At 34.9% G+C, this 22,951-nt stretch overlaps 3 protein-coding genes across 6 annotated transcripts in view; all 3 read right to left on the reverse strand.

Moving 5' to 3' along the window:
• Positions 1-595: 595 nt before the first annotated feature.
• LOC145328177 (uncharacterized) lies at positions 596-11,925 on the reverse strand. The gene is made up of 11 exons (XM_080171766.1): positions 11,750-11,925; positions 9,131-9,268; positions 8,284-8,427; positions 7,632-7,727; positions 6,659-6,750; positions 5,802-5,873; positions 5,021-5,080; positions 4,174-4,260; positions 2,372-2,428; positions 1,636-1,701; positions 596-730 (listed from the first exon to the last, which is right to left on the reverse strand). Exons 1-7 carry the CDS (start codon positions 11,777-11,779, stop codon positions 5,035-5,037), a joined length of 618 nt encoding a protein of 205 aa, XP_080027892.1. The 5' UTR covers positions 11,780-11,925; the 3' UTR covers positions 596-730; positions 1,636-1,701; positions 2,372-2,428; positions 4,174-4,260; positions 5,021-5,034.
• Positions 11,926-13,179: 1,254 nt separating this feature from the next.
• On the reverse strand, positions 13,180-22,554 carry Syx18 (syntaxin 18). Of its 4 annotated transcripts, none has more exons than XR_013882383.1 (12): positions 22,396-22,554; positions 21,471-21,526; positions 21,105-21,203; positions 18,056-18,132; positions 17,366-17,408; positions 17,072-17,172; positions 16,612-16,760; positions 16,203-16,262; positions 15,690-15,771; positions 15,357-15,479; positions 13,863-14,110; positions 13,180-13,266 (listed from the first exon to the last, which is right to left on the reverse strand). XR_013882383.1 is itself a non-coding variant. In XM_080171764.1 (11 exons), exons 1-11 carry the CDS (start codon positions 22,497-22,499, stop codon positions 13,991-13,993), a joined length of 1,014 nt encoding a protein of 337 aa, XP_080027890.1. In that variant the 5' UTR covers positions 22,500-22,554; the 3' UTR covers positions 13,180-13,990. The 4 variants fall into 4 exon arrangements, 1 of the variants encoding a protein (XP_080027890.1); XR_013882382.1 differs by having other exon boundaries at positions 13,180-13,367; XR_013882381.1 differs by having other exon boundaries at positions 13,180-13,451.
• The window catches only part of LOC145328172 (WD repeat-containing protein 36), a 32,057-nt gene continuing 31,639 nt past the window's right edge, over positions 22,534-22,951 (reverse strand). Inside the window, exon 27 of the mRNA XM_080171762.1 lies at positions 22,534-22,878. Within this exon, the coding sequence (XP_080027888.1) occupies positions 22,729-22,878 (150 nt within the window). The 3' untranslated portion in view covers positions 22,534-22,728. The remainder of the gene's footprint in view (positions 22,879-22,951) is intronic.

The raw sequence follows: 22,951 nt of genomic DNA on the forward strand, positions 1-22,951 counted from the left end.
TATCTATATTTCCCACGTGTTCAAGGACGTCGTTTCTTACCTAACTAAGAAACAGGACGTCCAAGCCTTTAATATATATCATATTAAATATATCCTATAATAATAATCCCATTAATCTGCCTATTTCTAACCAGTTTTAATTGTTTAATAAATGTGTATTTTTTAGAAATACTTTGTTAGATTATTGATTATTAAATTGTATCGGAGCTACTCTATACTCGTATTCCAGTCTGTCTGTACATCCCCTCATACGTCATTTTGGCGCAGTCTTGTCTACCACTCATTTTTTGAGGGGGGAAGGTTTAGATAATTAGCGTACAGACAAAATTAAATTGTAAAGTAGCTTCGATTGCAAAGTGAAATTAATATTTTCCTGATAACTAAGTTTATTCACGGAAACGGTTTACAGTAACAATTTGTTACAGAATATCTATAATAATTATTTCGTGGCAAACTGCCAAATAAAGATAAAAAGGAACCCGCCTTTTATTTTCACACTAGTATTTAATTTCACACATTTCCATATTTTCTCCTTAAAACAGGAAGAAAGGGATATTCCCAAGTTCTTAAAAAGTTTCGTGGTAGACAAATCAGTGTTAACGAACACTACACTCCAGCACCATGACCGATAAGAAAAATGATGATAAAACAAAACCGCCGCCTCCGCCGGCTCCGGCCGTCTCTGGCACCTCGCAGCAGCAGCAGCAGCAGCAGGCTGAACCGCTTTCCCCTGAAAAAATCAAAGATCTCATATCGGAAGCGTTAAATGATAAGTTAAACGAATATTCGTCACATTATAGAGATTTAATAAAACAAGAATCCGAGATTATGCAGCTCGAATTAGAAACAAAATGGGCAGGGTTTAAGGACACAGAATCACATCGCAGATCATTAGCCGATACCGACATTTTAGATCTAAAACGCAGAGTATCAAAACTCCCAGCGGACGGAAATCTTGGCCCATTGTTTGCGGAAAAAACGTTAAACGAAAGTCTTAACATGACTCATTTTAACACCATAGGTGATGATTCAATTAATGCCACTTTTTATGACCGGATATCGGTCCAGCAAAAGATAAACGTGGTTGAATGGGTCGCCAAGGATAGGATGACAGCCCCAGGTTGTATGGCCTATTCAATTGTAGGCTTTATAGGTCCGGCGGATAATGACAATTGGATGAATGTAAGAGAAACTTCTCTAACTGAATATGAAAAAACCTTGCTAGAAAGGATTCCCTTTATCCCTGATAGGATTAAGTCGTTAGAACCCCTCCGTAGACCTACAAGGTCTGCACCCAATGTAGCAACAAGACCCTCTACAAGAAATACGCCAAACACAGGCACAGCCGCAACGGCAACAACTAGCGCCGCCGACGATGACTTTATTAAAGAATGCTTTATTAAGGGACAAAAATGGGATTCCGATTTTGCGAGGGATGCCCCTAGGTGGGACGGTAGGGCTGACTTTGATAACTTCTTTTCTAATATGTGGAGGGTTGCAAAGACATACAGAATCTGTGACCCAATTCTTTTTAAGGATATTTTATACCAGCGAATTTATGACTCTAGAGGGGAACGATTAGGAGACTTAATTACGCCTGAAAGAAATCAGGCCTTATCTGCCTTAAGTTATTACCTGATGATTAGGAGGCTGGTCACTCCTTTCTCGGATCCAGAAGTAGCCTCTCAGTACTTCTACAACCTAAAACAGGAGACTAATCAACCCCTTGACACCTATTTTGAAAACAAACTTAGGGTGTTCAAACTCATGAATCCTGGCCTCATACCTAAAAAGAAATGGAAAGAATTCTATCTTAACGTTAGCAAAAATCTGCTGTATACCAACCTTGCCATAGACATGGCCAATTATGTTGAGAGTATGCAATTTTTGGACGATTACAACGCTTACTTAAATAAACTTATTAATCTCGGACAGAGATACGTTAACTGGGATGGGTCTGGCCATATTAGCAAGGAAAACCTTTCGGCCTGCTATTCTCAAGCCATGGAAATGTTCCTACCTAAAAATTCTGCGGAAACGAAAAAACAACCCATAATCAGTATTATCGAAGATAATATCCCCACTAACACGGCAATGTATAAGGAAAACTTAACCGAAGAACCTGACGAGGTTCCTTCTTGGGTAGACCATGAGGATGATCCTATTGCTTGGGATCAAATCGAGGGCGTTATAGGAGCCTTTAATGGGAGGAGTAAAAATATTAAATGCTGGCATTGTAATATCCCTGGCCATGTAGTGCAAAATTGCAACAAAAAGAAAGCTGGGGAGCCCCCAAATCCTGAGTCCCGCTTTGGTAAAACACGGAGTAAATTCACGCCTAGAAAAGCTCCAAGTAATAGTAATAAAATACCTGAGCAGTATGCGCGTAAAACTATCAACCAAATGGATCAGGAAGCCAGCGAAGAATCTGAAATAGATAAATATGTACAAGCGATTGTTAAAAATCACGTCCACTAAATGTAAAAGTGGATTTATGCGATATTAATTGTCCCTGTCCCAGAAAATAAAAATTTGCTGAATGAGTTTCATATTTTGATATGAAAGATAAACAAAATATCCCATGCCAAGCTAAGCTTGCAAATTCCTTAATATCAAATATCCCTTGCCAAGCAATGCTTTGGCGCGAAAAAATAAAACAAATTATTGTTATTAAGTCTGACTAAGCAACACAAAATAAACTCCTCCCCCTCCTTTCCCTATCCAAATGTAGCTGATACAGGAAATTGGGGGAAATAGGGAAGTAACCTGAGGAGCATTTCACATGCACTTAATATTTCCATTTTTTAAAATCTAATAGTCTTTATCAAGAAGCTAATAAGTGAATACCTATTTTCTATTTAGTAGTATTTATTTTTAATATCGCACGACCTATCTAATATGTAAATATCGTATATTTTGAATGTATATATAGTAGAATCTAAAACATTCTAGTTCAATTTTTAACCGCTAGGGGAACTTAAGCGAATTATCTGTATATAAACAATGATTTTTGAGTTGAACCCTCAGTATCAATTTTATCTGAGAGTTGCTCACTCTTAGCCTCTGATTTTTGTAGCTGAAATATCTCAGCAATTATGTATAATAACTTATCCATATGGATAAATATTATTGCATTTTGTACAGTGACAATAATAGAACTATATTTAATTTATTATGTATCCGAAAGATGTCGCCTAGAATGCTACCGCGGTCCGTATAAGTAAATGATAAGATTAAGAAGGGGGGGGGGTCTATGGAAAATCTGTATAAATACAAGTAAATTTCCAAATCTAATTCAGTTGTCCTTCAGTTCTTTGTTGTTATCATTTACTCATTTTTGAGCTGCAATCAAGCAGCATTTAAAAATTAAAATCTTTAATCACTTAAGATGTGATTAATAAAATCTTAAAACATTTTGGTTAAATTATTTTCCGCTAGGATTACTAGCAGAATGAAATAAAGTTAGTTCTATTAGCTTCCGCTAGGATTACCAGTGGAATAAAAAGTCTATATAAAAGTGAATGCACATTATTAATCGAGGCCAGTTACTATCAAAGCAGTTACTACAAACCACATCCTATTTTTTTAAGCTGATTTCAGCATTAATTATACTCTAGTAAATATATAAACTTGTTCTACCCCATAGGTGGAAAAATTAAGTATAAATACTAACAATATCAGAATAATAAACCAGTCATCATTGACCCTCTTTATTATATTAGCCATATCTAATAATTTTTAAGCTATAATTTAGCGCTAACCTTAAATTATTTGTATCGTGAATCAGATACTAACTAATGACACTATATTTTGTATAAATACAGACATAAGTCAAAAAATAAGTCAGTCTGTTTTTAATGTCTTGTTAGTTGCAAGCTGAACACTTATTTTTAAGCTACTTTGTAGCCCTTCAATCTTTTAAAACTTTTTAGTTCAATCTTATTCCGATAGGTTTCTATCATATATCCAAGTATATAAATAAGGACCCGTATTAAAGTTAAGTAGTTTCTTTAGAACTATCAACATTCTCATGCTTATTGAGAAATTTCTGGAGCTGAAAAGCGCTTAATAAAAAACTTAATGAAACCCAGAAAGTTATATAAAATTATTCTAACAATTAACCATATTGTTAAAACATTTCATTATTTGAAAAATTTCGACAGACAACTATACCTGGAACACAGGAAGTCTCTGTGTGAGGATTACCATCGTCTAACCGCTGAGGTGGGGATCTTGGAAAATATGCATCTTAGGCTTCGACTAAAAATATAATTTATTTTATAATGCCTATCTGTGCAAAACTAAAAGTTCTTAATCCCGTGGGGGGGGAATTCCTGCAACACGCTTTAGTGGATACAGGAAACAACTTTAGGTCCCTTATTTCTAAAGAAATCTTAGATGATAACAAAATCACATTCACCCCCGCCAATCTTAGCGCTCTGTCTGTAGATTTAAAACCAGTAAATATCATAGGACACGTGAGTTTAAAATTCAGCTTTGATGGGTCAGATAAAATATTCGAAGAAACGTTTTATATCCCTGAAACAACGTCTAAAATTATAAATCTAGGATATGAATTTCTCAAAGTTAATCGAATTAATTTGTTACTAGATAAGTTCTCCTTTGAGCTCCCCACTGGCGAGCAAATCCCCATAGAAAATTCAACAATTAATATAGTTGAAGAAAGTAAAAACATACCCTTAATTCCTACAAATAATGTTCATACGGAACAAAACTCCCTTATCCCGGGAATAAATTGGAGTAACCAGGGGGGGACTGGGACATTAAAACAAAATAAAACATGCGTAAAATTAGCAAGGAAAACAACATTCTTGCCGGGGGGGAATACAACAATGATAACAATTCCTATGCATCAGAAAAATAGGAAGCTGTATATATCCCCAAATAATTCTAAAATGACAAGCCAGAACGGCTTAATGCTTATGGAGGGTATTTATAATGTAAATGAAAAGAGAGAATGTTGGGTAAATTTTGTCAATTTAGCAGGAAAAAATATTACCTTATTGGATAACGTTAAAGTTGGATATTGCTTTGAATTCGAATCAGATTCCCCAAATTCCTGCAATAAAAGTATTAATCAAATAAATGAATTGTCAGGAACTACACTTCTTAAAAGAATTAAATTCATTAAAGAAAAATTAGACTTAGAAAATAGTGATTTTATCAAAAATAACCCAGGGATGAAGGAAAAGGTAGTAAAATTATGCCTTGATCATTTTGATATATTTTCGGTTGACGATGCCGATATCGGTAACTGCGATCTCTTACAGTATAAAATAGACTTGATCCCCGGGGCTAAACCTATTAAGGCTAGAAACATTCAATTAAACCCATTATACGAAGCCAAATTAAAAGAACAAATTGAAAATTGGCTAAGGGGGGGCGTCATTGAGGAGGGCTACAGCGAGTGGTCCTCCCCAATCTTTGCGGTAAAGAAAAAACCAACGGCTGGGGGGGAAGGCAAGCTTAGGTTCGTTATCGATTTTCGTGCGCTTAATAGTGTAACACGAAAAATTAATTGGCCCCTTCCCCTGATTTCTAGTAATTTAGAAAAATTAGGCACTGGTAATGTATTTACCACCCTCGACTTGACTAGCGCATTCCATGCGCTAGCCATTTCGAAGGAAAGTAAACACTTGACAGCGTTCACAGCCCTTAACAGGCAGTATCTTTTCAAGAAACTGCCGTTCGGACTGTGTAACGCGCCAAGTGTTTTCTGCCACTTGATGGACAGAGTCCTAACCCTTATCCCTGGCTTATATGAATTCATAATATCTTACCTTGATGATCTTATTATATTCTCAAAAAATGTTGAGGAACATCTGAAACATCTCAGAAAACTCTTCGGAGTCCTAAAAATAGCAAAACTTAAGTTAAATCTAGCCAAATGTAAATTCTTCACATCTGAATGTACATATTTAGGTCATATAGTCAGTTCCCAAGGACTTAAAATGAACCCCGAATATTTAGAACAAATTAAAAATTGGAGCAGGCCCAGGACAGGCAAGGAACTCCAGCGTTTCCTGGGCTTCTCCAATTATTATAGGGCCTATTTCCCATCCTATGCAAAAAATTCTTGTACCCTAGACGAACACAGAAACGATAAAATTATCGAATGGACCAATTCCCTATCAAAAGATTGGGAAAATTTCATAAATATGTTCTCAAATTCTATAAGTAAAGGCTACCCCCAGTGGGATAATCCTAACCCCTTTATAGTAGACGTAGATTTTTCTACGAGTTATTTCGCTGGAATTCTCAGCCAAAATCAGGGGGGGGTAGAAAGAATTATTGGAATATGTTCCAAAAAATGTAACGGGGCAGAGAAAAATTATCCAAGTTATAAAGGCGAATTAGCATGTCTAGTATTTGTTCTTAAAACCTTTCTTCATTATTTAAGATTCAGAAACTTTATTGTGCGTACAGATTCGATTTCCTTAGTTCATTACAAAAAATGGCAAAAAGGAACAATAAATGGTGTAACTGTAAGATGGATTTACTTCATCCAAAGTTTTGACTTTACAGTAATTCATCGAAAGGGTAGGGACCATTGTAATGCCGACAATTTATCTAGAGGGCAATTTTTATGCAAAGAACATAAGGAAACCGATTGTGAAAAATGTACTAGCTCATTTACCTTGGATCCTTATGAACAGGATTGCCCATACCAAGACCAGATTTTTGAGTTACATTCGGCTTCGGAAGTCGGTGTGAACAATGTTTGGCAATCTGAAACACAAAAAGATCAAGTATTATCTGAAATTCGTAGGTGGATATTCGAAAAAAAGAAGTTGTCGAGCTTTGAAAAAGCTGAACTAACCGGCCGGAAAGAGGTCCTTTTTAAATTAATAGAACATTTATACGTTATGGAAGGACTTCTAATATTTAGACAACCTCTTAGCAATGGAACATTCATTGAAAGACCCGTCGTACCCATTGGATTATATAATAAAGTTTTTGAATTGGCACATAATAATATTATAGGTCACAAGGGGGTTAACGAAACAACACGCAAGATAAATGAAAGATTCTTCCTTATAGGAATTAATAAGTTTATCGAATCACGCATTAAAAATTGTATTACCTGCCTAAGAAAAATAGGACAGGTACCTAAACACAAGCAACCTATCACCCATTCAGCCATTAGTCACGAGATTTTTGGCCAGGTGTCAGTAGACCTTATCGGTCCTTTAACCCCTAACTATTTTCAAGGACAACATGTCCGTTACATATTTATACTGGTTGACCTTTTCTCTAGGTATATTATCGCTCACCCCATCAAGGACGCCACCGTGGAAAGCACGGTGAAGGTCATCCTTGAACAGGTGGTACCCATCTACGGCTTATTTCGGTCATTGAGAAGTGACAGGGGAACAAATTTTACTGGGGAAGTTTTCAAAAAGGTTATGGATGAACTAGGTATCGAAACTAAACTTATTCCCCCAAGAAACCCTAATAGTAACCCATGTGAAAGGCATAATCAAAGCATTTATGCAGGTCTAAGATCCGATGACCGATTTGAAAGTAAAGACTGGGCAAGAAAATTAGCCTTGACCACTTTTGTAATTAACTCTAGTACGTCTAGAAGAACGGGGTATACGCCATATTACCTCATGTTCGGCAGGCAACCAACTCTCAATCTCGATTTCTTTTCTCCAATCTTGCAGAAAAGGCAGGACATTGACTGCAGGTCTTACTTGAACTACCTAAAAAATTTGGAAGAAATTATTGCACAGGTTTCCAAAAAATCTAAGATTTATTTAGAGTTTCAAAATAAATCTAGGAAGGCTTCATCTCCCCTTTTCGTTAACGACGTGGTCTTTGCATTTTTTAACCTAGTCAAAATAGGGGTCAGTAAAAAATTGCAATCTTTCTATGGGGGTCCTTTTATTGTAACAAAAAAATTCTCAGAGGCCCTTTTTGAGCTCAGTCCCTTTGGATCAAATCCAATAAAAACTAACCAAGTTGTTAGTAGAGATAAAATACGGAAAATAGATTCTAAAATAGAATTATTGGGGGAAACACTTTCCTTTAACGTCTTTCCTATTGAGGAAATCGTCCCGTCTGAGGAAATAACCTTAAGAATAGATAATACCGGGCAAACCGAAATAAACGATAATAAAGGTATGGAAAATGACGATTTTACCTACCTAGATAACGATTGTGACGATTTTATAGAAGGAAACCCTGAAACTAGTCAGGATTTACCCCAGGGGGAGGTGGATTGTGATGGGGGAGGGGATATAATGGAAAAAAACTCACCATTTGAGTCACAGCCCAAAGACCAAGAACCCCCTGGCGCAGATCGGTCATCCGGTCCTCAAATTCACGTCGAAAATAGTTTCTTGGAAGAAACCGTCCCGTCCGAGGCTTCTTTCTTCGCACAAAGACCCAAACAATCCAGCCCTGAAAAGGTTATTAACGTTAACAAACAAAGCATAGTACCCAAGTATATATTAGAAGAAGAAAGAAAAACTAGGTCACAAGGGGGGGATAACCGCATACATGTCCAAATCGGACTGCATAACCCAATTAAAAGGAAGAAATAAAATGTATATAAATGTATTATATAGCCCTGAAAAGGTTATTAACGTTAACAAACAAAGCATAGTACCCAAGTATATATTAGAAGAAGAAAGAAAAACTAGGTCACAAGGGGGGGATAACCGCATACATGTCCAAATCGGACTGCATAACCCAATTAAAAGGAAGAAATAAAATGTATATAAATGTATTATATAAAACCAAGGTGGCAAATGTATATAGCTTAATCTACGTATGTATAATAACGAAAATAAACAAAAAAAATATATGTTAAAACTAACTAATTAACATATTTCAGAGAAAAACGAGAAGCATAAAAATAAAATGCAGCATCATTTGGCAAAGGCACCAGGAGCTCGAGGTAAATTTATTTTGGGATTCTTGGGGCTTTTTATTATTTTGGCAAAATCAAATGCGTCCGAAATAATACAAATAGATGCGACTCAATGTGTAGCAAACGAAAATCCGCGTTTGAAAATCTCTGAATGCGCTGCGTTTCTTAATATTACTAATATTGAACAAAAACAATTTCACCTGCTGCAAAAGGTTGAAAGAAAAATTATACCTGGAATTCGTTGCCACCTCCGAACCAGTACTCATTACTGGTATTGTGGCAGATATAGCCACATACACCTCGCTGCTCCAGCTCTTGTAGAGATACCGAACCTCGTAACTTATGAAGACTGTTACACCATGTCCAAAACTAAAATATTTAACTTTGAAGGAAAATCAGTCTCAGTGTATGAACACCAGATGTCATACACGCGTTTCCTGGTAAACGGGACACTTACTTACCCCAACAACATCCTTAACGGCATCGACCCCGCCTGCGAGGGGAACGGCGTAAACATTAACGGCATTTTTATCCCTGGGACATTTGAGGAAAAACAAATAGGGGTCCAGGCTGAGCCTGTTGAATTATTACAAACAAAAGCGGGCTGTTACCTGGGCAGTCACTGGGTGGGAAACAATTGTTTAGATCACAATCTGAGATTAGGCTACGATAGAATTATCTCAGATGATAAAACTGATAGCGCACAAAAATTCACTTCTCCTTGGCGAACGGTAGACATCTTTAATATTTCATTGTTTACATTTGAAGGAGAACAGGGTGCCCAAAAATATCTAGTGATCGATCCCCAAATTACTCTAGCACTAGAACTTAAAGATAAAAAACATTTTGAAAGTCTAATTCCCGAATTATTTTATTACAAAACTAATATTGATAACTTAATGGTATGGTTCACAAATTCTATAAAACCATATTTCCCACTCTTAAACGCTAAAGAAAAAGATGATATGTTACCACTAGAGATTTTCTATTCCTACCAACAATATAACAAATTAATTGTCCCCGAAACTCGCTGTTTACAGAACCATTTTCTGTCTAAAAGCAGTATTCAGACTCATCGTAAAAAACTAGTTAGGGCGCTCGGTGAGCTGGATTTAGTAATACAGTGCGACAGTCTTAAAATCAATGTTTCTTTGGGAGAAAATTTACCCTGTTTTGTGGATCATTTTTCGGTTTCAATCAATAATAAGACTATGGGAATATCACCATTTTCACGCAGATTGGTTAATACCACCCATTTAACCCCGACTAAATGTGCCGAAAATCCAATTTTCTTACATTTGTACCAAGGAAAATTCCTTGGTAATCAAGGGCAGGGTATGCAAATACTAAATGTAAATCAATATCTTATGGATAAACCGATTAGCTTATTTCTATATCATTCTTGGCAAAGCCTAGAAAAAACTAATTTCTCAGAAAGTGCCGAGGAATTATACCTCAGCCAACTTGCCGCAGACTCCAATAATTTTGAAGTAAAAATAACTGACTCCTGGTTTATTCAAACGTATCATAAGGTGGTTGATTTTCTATCCAGTACTTGGTATCATATAGTGCTTGTAGTAGCAGCCATCCTTACAGGAATAGGGTCGTTATTATGCGTCGCTTTTATTATCTACATATTAGCCTGCACCAAAATTCACGCGTACAAAGAAGGAGGTACGAGTGAAACACACGAATTGCGGGATTTTACAAATAATGGGGAAAACTAATCCCCTCAAAAACGGACGACCTGTATCAAGCATATATACCTATAAGATTGTCGTCCCTAAAGGTCGTCTTTGTAAAAATATTTCCTTATTCGGTATAAGGAATTAATGACCCTTAATTTTAAGTTTATTATTTTTGTTTTAGGATATCCCAGGCGGAATTTTTCAAGGGGTTTTCACCACTCCCACGGGGCCGGTCACTCTTCATACCGTCGAGAATATGAAGAGGCACCCTTTTACAATGAAGAGGACTATTACTATGATAGCAATCATGGCTATCCCCAGGGCGGCCCTGAGGAAGCCTACTATGAACCTGATGAAAACAGGTATCAGCCGCGTGTAAAACCGCCGCTCAACCCTGAAAACCTCAGTGAACTGCAATGTGTCTCAAGGTCAATCCACGTTTACCGCACCGCGAGAAAAGATGTTCCAAAGGAACTCCTAGACTTGCAAGAAAAATTGCGGCAGGCTAAAAACTTAGAAGCCAACGAATATTCCGATAAAGCCAGGCCTAGAACCAGGCCTCTAATGGAACAAAATAGGGGAGGGGAACCGCAAAAAAATCGGGTGGAATCGCCACCAAAACGTAGTGCCTCACCTGAATTGGAGGTAGTCGCCGTAAAATCTGCCCCAAAAGCGGTAGAAAAACGTCCGCCAACACCAACAGGCAGCGGCGGCCCAGTAGCCAAAAAGGCTAAGGTGGAAATTCAACCGCCTCCATTACCCCCTAAAAAGAAAGAGACATTAGCAGAAAGCAAAAGTGAGCCTAAGGCTTTTTGGGTGACCGCTGAGGAATGGAAAAAAGTCCTATCCTCCACTGTAAAAGAAGCAATGGAGGAAGCTCTTCTCCCCTTCCAGAGAAGTCTGGAAACTAAAATTGCTAGCAATGCTTCATTTGTTGAGAAAGCATATATACAACATGGCAAGCGCCTTATTGAAATTTCCGCAGAATTACTGCGGAACCGCAAAACTTTGCGCGACAAAATTCGCACCGTCTCTGAGGACTCGACCGTTGAGTTAAAATCACGAATGACCACGGTTATTGAGGCCACTAGTCGACTGTTGGACCAAAACTCTGACAGGGTAATTAAATATATTAATACTCGTTGTAATGTAATGAATGTACCTGGGCAGAATGTGGCAACCATAGAGGCATCTCTTCCCGCTGGGGACGTACCCCGGCCAGATGATGATGGAGTTGAGCTGATCTCCCATTATGGCGGTTCTGAGTGCTCTGATGAGTACAGGCCCACCGATAGAGAAGGCAACCCAGAGGTCCTGGATCCTGCAGAGGAAAACAGTGACACAGAGCTCGATGCTCAAATCAGTGAGCTCTTTCCATCTGGAATTGATCTGCCTGTTAATCCGCAGGCTGGCGCTGCCTCTGAAGATCCAGTAGCCACGGCTCCCTGTGAGGGCATGTTAGCCCTCCAGAATGCTGTTGCTCCAGAGCCTCCAGCAGCTCCAGAAAATCCTACTCCCGCTGAACCCAATCCTGTGGATATCGTAGAGAGGGCTATGGCCGCAATCGAAGAACCTGCGAGTACCACATCAACCCGCAGAAGCCGGCGTGCAGGTCAACTGTGAGGGAATATTTCATATTCCCTCAGAGGGGGCAAGTGTGGTAATCAACACCCAAGTTTATGTATCCTTATCCCTGTTCACATTCCTATACTTCTCTGGCTGAGTCAGACCTCCACTTGTAACCGCCACCATACTCCATCCTGCTGTGTTGAGGGCTAGTTGATTGTTGCAGGCCAAAGAGTGAATACGCTTCCTCCCGTCTGCATTCGGTTAGATACAAGCCTATAAGTCTAGGCTGGCGGTATCTATATTTCCCACGTGTTCAAGGACGTCGTTTCTTACCTAACTAAGAAACAGGACGTCCAAGCCTTTAATATATATCATATTAAATATATCCTATAATAATAATCCCATTAATCTGCCTATTTCTAACCAGTTTTAATTGTTTAATAAATGTGTATTTTTTAGAAATACTTTGTTAGATTATTGATTATTAAATTGTATCGGAGCTACTCTATACTCGTATTCCAGTCTGTCTGTACATCCCCTCATACGTCACTAGTATATCAGGGATTTGAAACCATAGGAACTTCAGGTAGAATTTGTTAATTTTATTAGGAAGAATGGTGTATAGGACGATTATATGTAGTTTTAAAAAGGCTTTAGCCAGCTAAGCATGAAACTTAATTATGATTAATATGTTTTAGTAATTTTTATGTGCCTTTATTTTTGCATTTAACAATGATTTATTAAACCAAATAATTTTCCTTTAAAGCCAAAGTTTCCAAAGATTTTTTACCGTAGAGAAAAATGATTTTAAAAAGATTACGTGGTTATAAATAACTGGAATTATGAACTAATTGATATTGTAATTTCAGGTCTTTGAAATAATTTCATCAATAAATCTATATTCAAACCTGCTGTTGAAACTTGATGGTTCCTGGTATTGGGGGTTTGTATGTTCGCCAACTGATCTCGTGAACTTCCCGCTAATTCGGAAGTCAAGCTCAACCAAAGTGTCATGGTTGAGACAAATTCATTAATTCTTTTGTTCTAATCCATCACAGATTCAAGTTTCACATATAATTCAATTTATTACAAAAATGATCGGGCATATCACTGTTTTGTTATTCAATTCAAATTGAAGAAAAAATTTACATTATTAAAAATGCCTTTAATGTAGGAAAAATATTTAAAAATAATTTCATAAAGGATTATTTCTGTATTATTGAAAAAGAAAAGGTCGACAAGAAAGAGTAAATTATTAATACAAAATAAAGAGAATGCTTTCTAGGGTTTATATTCTGCAAGTGTTCCCTGCTAAAGTAGGGTGAAAAAAGAATACTGAAAACATTTTTCGCCCTCCTTGTCGAAAAAACGAGTAAACTATGTGGGAGGGGTAAAAAATTTATCAATAAATAGTAGGCACTGTAAACATTTACCATTTTTCCCCTTCTGGGAAAAAACAAAGGGAAGAATAAGAATAAGAGGGAGAAATAAAAAGGAATTATTAACAGTATAAATACTCTTTAGATAAACTAGTACCTAAGGTTTTTGTCTGAAGCTAAAGAAATAAAAAAAAATAATTGTCCGGATTGGATGTTCATCTTTTTGGAAAGCTTTATAAGAGTATGGGATGAATGTTTAAGGCTATTTTTTTCTGTTCCGTTCGAAACTAGTACTCTATAGAAAGTTGAAGGAGTTTAAGAACTTACAAATACCAATCCAGATAAAACTGGAAGTAAATAAACACAAAAATTACGAAGAGTACAATAACTTTGAAAGATGAATTACAAAGAGTACCAATACTCTGTTGGAAGTACAAAAAGTACAATAACCAAATTTAATCATTGTACCAATCAAGGAAGAGTAAGGAGAAAGAGAAAACTAGAAGTACAAAAAGTACAATAACCCGATAGGACGCTTGGTTCTGGATGGCTTGGCGAACAGCTTCGTTTCCTTCCTGAAAAAAAGGATCGTAATGGATATGTCATTGAACGATAAACTAATATAAAACCCCAATGATACTAAACAAATTATCCCTCAGTAAATTTAAATTTTGGACAATAATAGCTTGGAAACAACCATTCAAAATTCATGTACCCAAAGTCAACTTATAAGATTCCTAACGTTATTATAAAACCTTGGGTACCAGGTAATTCACAGTCCAATGTACTCTCCCTCCCTAGTAGCACGGCATCAATAATCTTATAATTGTCTATCTGTCCAAATTAATAAAAATAACTTTCAATGGCTATACTCAAAAAACGCCTATCTCAGAAAACGCCTATCTCAAAAATCTAGTTTTTATTATGCTTGAAAGAAATTTTAGATTCATGTTATATAATTATTAAAATATACAAATAATATACAAAATATTTATTGAGTATGATATGCTTTAAACTTATCAGAATTAGATAGCTGTTCCTCAAAATAAAAGAATAGTTTAGAATACCTAATTATCATAAATTATAAAACAATTTAACATTTTTTTTTAGATTCTACTTTCCATAAATGATGAATTTTGGGGGGAAAATGGGGTGAGGTTATTTTAATGTCTTATCCCTATATTACTTCTTATTCTTACCAGATTAAAAAATGATGTACTTTTAAATGAGCTTCAATAATTAAACTCTTTCCTTCAATGAGTTCTCCCTCCAATAATTTTCTCCCATTTATTTAAACTACCCCTAATCTCTAAATGTAGCAGCTACTCTTTAGTTTACCATTTTATCCATCTTTGAAAATAGTTTATAAAATGGTTGATTTGGTAACTATTTATTTGTGTTTTAAATAAGAGATCATGAATGACAAGTATTGTATTATTCTTTTGAATACTATTAATAAATTAGGCTTTATTTTTAAAAATGTAGTGGGCATTTTATGAAAAAGGCGTTTTTTGAGATAGGCGTTTTCTGAGATGGGCATTTTTTGAGATAGGCGTTTTCTGAGATAGGCGTTTCTTGAGATAGGCGTTTTCTGAGATAGGCGTTTTTTGAGATGACCCCTTTCAATCAATCAATTAGTAATTGCATTTATTGCATAATCTTGATAATCTAAGTTCTTTCATTATCTATTTTATTTACCTTAACTTTCTATAAATACAGCAATTCGTTGCATTTACTTTGAATCTAATTGTTTGTCTGTCACTCCCTATATGTTTCAAAATATCGGTCTCAGTGTCTGCATCAATCAATCAATCAATTTACCTTAACATTTTCCGTTGTTGAAACTGCAAGTGCATGTATTTGTTCAATATCACTCGATTGTTGCAGAACTTTTTCACTGAATATTTCTTGCAGCTCAGATATTTTTAGCACCTTACTCGCAGTCTAAAAGAATATAGGTAAATGCATCTTTTTTAACCATTTTCATAAATATTTGGCCAAATGTGTATAGGTAATCTGCACAAGATTCATATTTTCCCCTGCCTGCTGCAAAAATATTTCGAACTTAAGATTTGTTTTTGTTAACAGCTGATCTTAAAACAGATAAACATATTACGAGGCCTCTAGGGGATAAAAAGAAAAAAAATAACTTACTTGATCTACTTGATTATGAAGTTGATTTAATTGTTCTATAAGTTGATCATTCTCTTGCTCCAGCAGTTGCGCCTCTTCAGGACTAAATAATATACAAACTTTTTAAACCCTTAAACCATGTTTTAATGCATTAAAAAATATACTAGAAAGCCTTTTTTTATTTGACTTTTAATGCTTAAGTGTAATATTCTTATATCAACAATCAATAGGAGACGATTTCCCTCTCAAAGTGCCTTGTCGACCTCAGAAACTCCCACTAACTTTAAAATAAACCGAAAATAAGGGTGGGGGGGTGATGGTAATATTTTAGATTTTTTCTTCTTTAGGACTGGTTACGTTGGGTTATAATGAAAACTGATAGTCTCACAATGTCAGGGCACTGCTCAATGTATAGGCCCCGTAGGATTTAGGTGTAGGAAAAAAATTAACCTCCCTTCCCAATTTTCAATTTATTAAAAAATATGTGGCGGCAGGAGTAAGGGTTCCACAGCACTAAATAATATTTTAACTTACCTTAAGGCCTCATCTTCATCGCTGGAATCCCATACTTTACTCTTCTTGGTTGCCGATGCACTATAACATTTATAATAATCATTATATAAAAGTAACAGGCTGTTTGTCTGTCTGTATGTGTGCATCACATAAAATGGGGTGAGCACTATTTAACAAGTATTAAACATCTGTGAATACAAGTTTTTTGAGTAATTGTTTTGGAGGCCTCAAGGGCCATACGAATGACAAGAAAGCATAAAAAAACTTTTTTTAAATATTGGAAGGTAGCCATAGACGTCACTTGACGTCCCCCACACCTTAAAATTTAAAAATACATTAGAAACTCCTTCAAATCTTAGAAACGCCTGGCTTTACCCCCAGCAAATATAATGGGTAGGTGCCATCTTTCCAGTGAATATCCTTTTTATACCTGAATGATTTCTCTTGCAATTCAGCCAGGCTAGTTTTAGAACCACCTACTGCTCGGGGGGAAGATTTGGAGCTGGTTGCTGGGGAGTTGACACCACCAGAGCTGTTGGGAAGGGTCAACTTGTTACTACGGCTCTCCCGAGAGTTTACCTAAATTAAATGCTAGTTAAGTTAAGCTGGTTAATCAGTATACAAACTTTTCAACCAATAATTAAAATTTAAAGAAGGACGATTTTATTTGTCAATTTACTGTCCATTGTCTTATTCCTTAACTTGTGATCCATGGCAATATAAAGATTGTTTCAATGATGTATAAACCTACTGTTTTTTATACTAATTAAAATACTGATACAGTATGTGGTTATGGAGAGAAATCATTCCTTTAGTACTAGACATGCTTTATCTTCACGGATCAGAACCGGCCAACAAAACCACGGATCCTGGGCCAGGGTTGAAATTACCTCAAGTTTTGAGAGACTGGTAAGTTGAACTTGTCTCTTGACTCTGACAGCCTTCATCTCAGAATGTATACTCAAAACCTTCTTCAAATAATCTTTCAAGCCTGCAAACTTTCATTTATTGGATTTTTTTTAACTTAAAGGAACTTTGACATCCGAATGGTAATTGCTTTCATCTGTATTTTTTCCATTTCTAGCCAAATTAGAAAATTAGGAATCATTTCAGACTATTATTTTCCAAAATACCAATAGATCCATGTTAGCTGAAACTTATTTAAGAATCCAAAAAATGAATGCCTGCAGCTACTAGCTGATAATGTTCTCGTCCTCCCTCAGACAACTAAATAAGAATTATATCAGTTATGCTATCTTTAAATATTTTAGAAACACAGCGATTTAATATATACCTACTGATTTTGTATAAATTCGATGACAATGAATTTATGTAAGCTATAATTATATATGAATACTAGCGGTTTCGCCCCTAGCCTCCAGGGGCTTGGCCCCAAGAGGTGATCAAAAAACAAATTTAGGCGAAATTCGTAAAAGGGCCAAGGAAATCTTCTGCAAAAAAAACATTGGGGGGGGGGGGAAATTTTCATTTTTGGGAGGGTTGGGGTTGTCCCACCACCCAAGAAAATAGTTTAAAACCACCACAGGACCGATAGGTATATACTCCGAAGAGTAGAATCCAATCGGTTCAGTGGTTACCGAGATCTTAAGCTTTAGACGGACGGACAGACAGACATCAAGCTACTTTGTATTATAGATATCTTATCTAACACCATGTAATTTTTAAAGCATGACTACTTTAATTGAATTCTCTTGATAACATTAAATCTAAAAAACTTTTTATTTAGGTACATAGCATGAAAAGAAAACATAAATATAATTCATTAGCATCTCTTAAATACTTTTAGTCTAACATGGTACTTTATACTTTTGTTGTTCTATTACTTTGTTCATTTTAAAATAGAGACAACTAACCTTTGTTTTTAAAATGATTTTATTATAACTTTGTATTAATTCTGAACATTTCAAACAAATATGGTCCGCACTAGCATCTAAAATAAAATAAACATTAAAAAATACTTTAGGTCTACTATTATAAAACAATCATAAAAGTTTAACATGACAATTGGTCCAATAAAAACAATGATAGTTTTTTTTTTTAAAAGCTTAGATTTAATTATAAGCGAACATTTTCTCTCGGAAAACCCAAAGCATTTTGAGAATAGTTTTTATAAGTCCAGAGAAGGTTTATAACTAATTTGAAGGAGGTTACTCCAACCTCCCAATAGAAATCAACAAACAAAAAAAATTATCCCCCCCCCCCCCTTTTCTTTTTAGGTTTAAAATTAAAAGTGGAGCTTCCAACACTTTCTCTTCCCTATAAGCAGTGTTCTGGAGCCGGAGCCGGGAGCAGCAACATTTTTAGTGGAGCCGAAGCCGGATCCGGAGCCGTATTTTTCGTTAAAAACGTCTCCGGCTCCGGACTAGCTAAAAATGATTTTTTAAAGTAATATTATAATTTGGCAACGGTCTATTTCCATATAATAAACTGAAAAACTATTGTTACTTAATAAATAGACACACATCCTTCTACTTTTATATAGCTTTAATCAAATTAAAGCAAAATATTTTATATTATTTATTTTATTTTATCAAATTCAATAATGAGAAAAAATTTATATATTAATTTTAAGGTAGGAGCCGGAGCCGCATCAAAATTATACGGCTCCGGCACCCTGCCTATAAGTATAAGCCCCTAGGGGAGCAACCCCTAGTAAAATTTTCACCCATCCGTCCAATCTAAGGCAAGGGATAGGAGGACATTATCAAATAGAAAGAGAAACTTTCTAAAAGACAAACCTTCCTGCAGAAATATGCTGCAAATTATTTGTGGCGCTTTATAAAAATAAACAAATGTAACTTCATACCTAGATGATAATAATTGAATTTAAAGTTTTTCTTTCTAGTTAAGTTACTACTTTGAAAATGGTAGGTAGTTTTTTTTCTAATTTAACACTTAAAATTAAAACAAATATTCAATTTCCTAATATATATTCTACACAAGTCAAAATGGATGATTAGGTGTAAAAATTCTATTATGATATGTTGATTAAATTCTAGCCGCTAGGTGACTCATAACAAAAGTTTAAAAATCATTTAATTCCATTTTTTATGAATTTTTAAACATTTAATGTTATAATTAATAAATAAACAAGTATTCCCAATATATATTCTGACATTAAATGTTTGAAAATACATAAAAGTTTAAACAAATAATGTTTAAACATTTGTTCTGAGACACCTAGCGGCTATAAATTAATCTACATATTATACAAGATTTTTTAACATCCAATAATCCATTTTGACAACACAATTTATCATTTAGAACAACCTAGATAAGTTTTATACATTGAAAATTATAGGGACCAAATCTAGGATGGGGTTTCAAAATCTACCTAGTATATATCAGTAGTATATAATAGGTTTTAACCCATTTTGTTGTGGTACAGTGGTATAGGTATATAATTTTAAAAATTTTCCCAAATCCATAGAACATACAGGGACGGGACATGGGAGGATTGAGGAGCCTTCTAATAGACAAAGGCTCCCTAAAGAAATATAATTTCAAATTTAATAAAAGCCGGGTGACTAAATTGAAGCAAAATAATTGCATATATATAGGTTTTTCTTTCTTATTAATTTACTCCTTTAAAACATTTTTTTAAAATAAGTTAGAAGGTTAATATATACGTATATAAGGTGTTGTTTATTTTTAATTGTATCATTTAGAATGTTTTTAAAATCATAAAAATGACACCAAGTAATATTTAAACTTTTGTTTGAGACTCCTGGTGGCTAAACTTTAAACTACATAACATACAAGTTTGCATCCCGTACTACATTTGGGCCCCGAACTATCATTTATTACCACCAAGATGCGTTTAATACATTGAAAATTAATGGGACCCAAATTTAAGATGGGGTATCCAAATCGATCTACCTAGTATTTTATGATAGGTAGGTTTTAACCTATTTTGTTATGGTTTACTTCAAATTTAGAAAAATCAATCTAAAACTATTAAAATATTTTATAAATATTTTCCTAAATCGATAGGTAGAACCTGCAGGAAACAGACAGAATCGATTGGAATTTAGAAGGAACCTTCAAAAAGACAGAGGCTCCCTACAGAAAATCACCATATGATGTTTGTTATTGTTTTTATTGTAGCTAACTATAGGCTAAAAATTATATTTTACTAGTTTTTCTTTGTATTAAGGTTAATCCTTTAAAAAATGTTTTTTTTTATTATATAAAACTAAAATATATAGGTATTAAGTTTTGTTTATTATTTAGTTATAACAGTTAGGATGTTTGAAAAATCATAAACCTGACAGCAAGTAATATTTGAACTTTGTTTTGAGACACCTTGCGGCTAAACTTTAAACTACATATTATACAAAATTTAGGTGGTATCTTAATATATAGATCCTTCTATGGTAAATTCTAACTAAAGACTATAAAGATTGGTTCCCCACTTTCCTAACTTAAACGAGTTAACAAAAGATCATGAAAGAACTAAGAAACTGGTGCTTTCCCTCTAAGTGACTATTGAGCACTAATCCTCGACTTACATTTTTGAAATAAATAGAAAATATGGGTGAAGGGGTGGGCCGACCGAGGGTAAGGGTATAACCATGCAGGGCTAGTGCTACCCAGTACCCAATATAACCTAACTTGGCCTAAAGTTATTTACAAACAAAAAAAAAACACCCTCGTCCCCATCATTATTAATTTATTTAAAAGTAAGGGCCGGAGAACGGGTTCTGTGCTTGGTCATGCACTAGGAACAATATTTATTGCGAAATATCTCAATAGTCAAGTCCTAAAAATGAAAGTATGCCTTAAACAGAATCCTGTATTTGCGCAATTTTGCAACGAATTTTAATCTATAATATTCTATTCCTTGTACAAAAGTAACAGGATGTCTGTCTGTGTTTGATCTCGCCTAACCACTAGACTAACCTATGGTATCCATATCTGATTGTGACATTCCCTTGCCCCCGCCAACCTCTCCCATAATATAGGCATCTCTGTTCTCAAGCAGCAAGCATTTTAATTGACCTAGATAAAATAATCAAAGTCAACAACAACAAGAATGACTTTATACATAACTAGCGGCAACGCCCCTAAAGGCATCTAGAGCCCCTAGGGTAGGACGCCATGAAGTCATATACAGTTGTGTATTAGACTATTTTTCTACGAATAAAATAAAATAATAATGTTAATACCAGATATATTAGTATTATTTTTTTATGTTTTACTATCTGCGGAAAACTGCCTAAAATTCGATGCGACAAATAACTTTAAAAATATTCTTTAAAAACTTACCTATTGATTGAACTATTGCTGAACATTGTTTTGATAAAGCACTTTCTTCACTTTTTCTAAAATAAATGTATAAAAGTGAAATATATGCTCTTAAGTAACAAAAGAATGAATTGACATGTATTGCCAAGAAATCAAAGTGGGCATTAACAATGAATTTTGATAAAAGTGGAAACACTAATATTTTTAGAAACACTAGAAAGTTAAAGCGAATCCTATAGGTAATGATTAGTTTTTAATGTTTTTTTAAATACTCGCACAAAAATGTAAAAAATCTTCTAACCAAAAAACATTGAGAAAAAAATCATCCGATGAAACCTAACATAATATTTACGAGATGCTTTTTCGTTCTCCGTGTAAAAATTAATAATTATGGTAAAAATCTATTCAATTTCAGAAACTATGGTTTGTGTAGGTATAAAGTCTTGAAGTTTGTTGTTGTTGTAGCCCTGATTATCTGAAGTTAGGATTCAGATACACAAGGAGATTGGTTGTGAAAATCCTTTGGCATATAATTAGATTAGTGCTTCGAGCACAGCTTTTTAAATCTGACCCGCGTTTATCGTGGAAGATGATCAAAGGCCTTAGTGAGTATGTCAGGTGTTCAATTTTAAGCCAGCCAATAGAATGAAGATCATGAATGAGGAAAGTAGGATTTAGTTTGATCGATTTGTAGGGCCCTAACTAACTACCTACAATTCTCTGGAGTCATGAGAGAAGGTTGCGTGATAGAATTTGATAGTATTGCGAATGAGTTTGGTATTCTTATCATTGTATGTTCGGTTTTTTAACCTAAAATTTCTCAACCACAAAGCAGAACGTCTACCGTTACACCATAGGACACCTTAGTCTGACATATGTATGTAAGGACGGACATGTAATCTATAGCTAGACTAGCTTCGCTTCTAATATTGATGTAGGTACCTACCTAAGAATTCTATTTTTATCTTTAGCATTATTATTTGCTAGATCAGGTTTACCACTCCGGACATCACTAACCAGATCCAGCCAAACATTTGTTATTTCCACCATTCTTTCACTTCATTAATATTATCAACTGTTATAATCTGAAATAATAACAAAAAATAATAACTTTAAAAAAAATAATGAAAGCACCCGTTTATTCCGTTTATTTTTACATTTTTCCTCAAGAAATGTTTTTCTTTTTATTTTCTTTTTTAAAGAAAAATGAAAAATGGAGAATTAAAAAAAAATATTCGAAACATTTATGAATAAATGATCCAAAAAAGACTTGAAATGATCACAGGAAAGAGCTTTTACAGAAGTTTGATAGGCAGAGAGTTGTGTCCAGGTCTGCCTGCAGCTCTGTCCAGAAGGTTGCCATGTTCTCCTGCACCGTGGACAAGTGTTTTCTTAACTCAGGACTCGAGATGATAGTTTCAGCGTGAATCTACAATAAACAATAATCATTATATGCTCATATATATTAGTTTTAAAGAAATCTTTTAGACGTGAGAAATTTT

Source organism: Acartia tonsa, chromosome 9, assembly GCF_053477335.1.
Source record: "Acartia tonsa isolate MP-2025a chromosome 9, ASM5347733v1, whole genome shotgun sequence".
NCBI lineage: Eukaryota > Metazoa > Arthropoda > Copepoda > Calanoida > Acartiidae > Acartia > Acartia tonsa.

What these genes read in the sequence shown, in the direction of transcription:
- LOC145328177 (XM_080171766.1), bottom strand. Translation starts at nt 11,779, where the DNA reads ATGCCTCTATGGTTGCCACATTCTGCCCAG. An exon ending in GAGGTGGCAACGAATTCCAG is followed by an intron (nt 8,428 to 9,130) that starts GTATAATTTTTC and finishes TAACCTTTTCAG; the next exon opens with GGCTGGATTGTTTGGGTCTT. An exon ending in CCTGTTCATAAGGATCCAAG is followed by an intron (nt 5,874 to 6,658) that starts GTAAATGAGCTA and finishes TGCTATTTTTAG; the next exon opens with GACTCCGAAGAGTTTTCTGA.
- Syx18 (XM_080171764.1), bottom strand. Translation starts at nt 22,499, where the DNA reads ATGGTGGAAATAACAAATGTTTGGCTGGATCTGGTTAGTGATGTCCGG. An exon ending in AAATCATTTTAAAAACAAAG is followed by an intron (nt 17,409 to 18,055) that starts GTTAGTTGTCTC and finishes ATTCTTATTTAG; the next exon opens with TTGTCTGAGGGAGGACGAGA. An exon ending in TTATCAGCTAGTAGCTGCAG is followed by an intron (nt 17,173 to 17,365) that starts GCATTCATTTTT and finishes GAAAGTTTGCAG; the next exon opens with GCTTGAAAGATTATTTGAAG.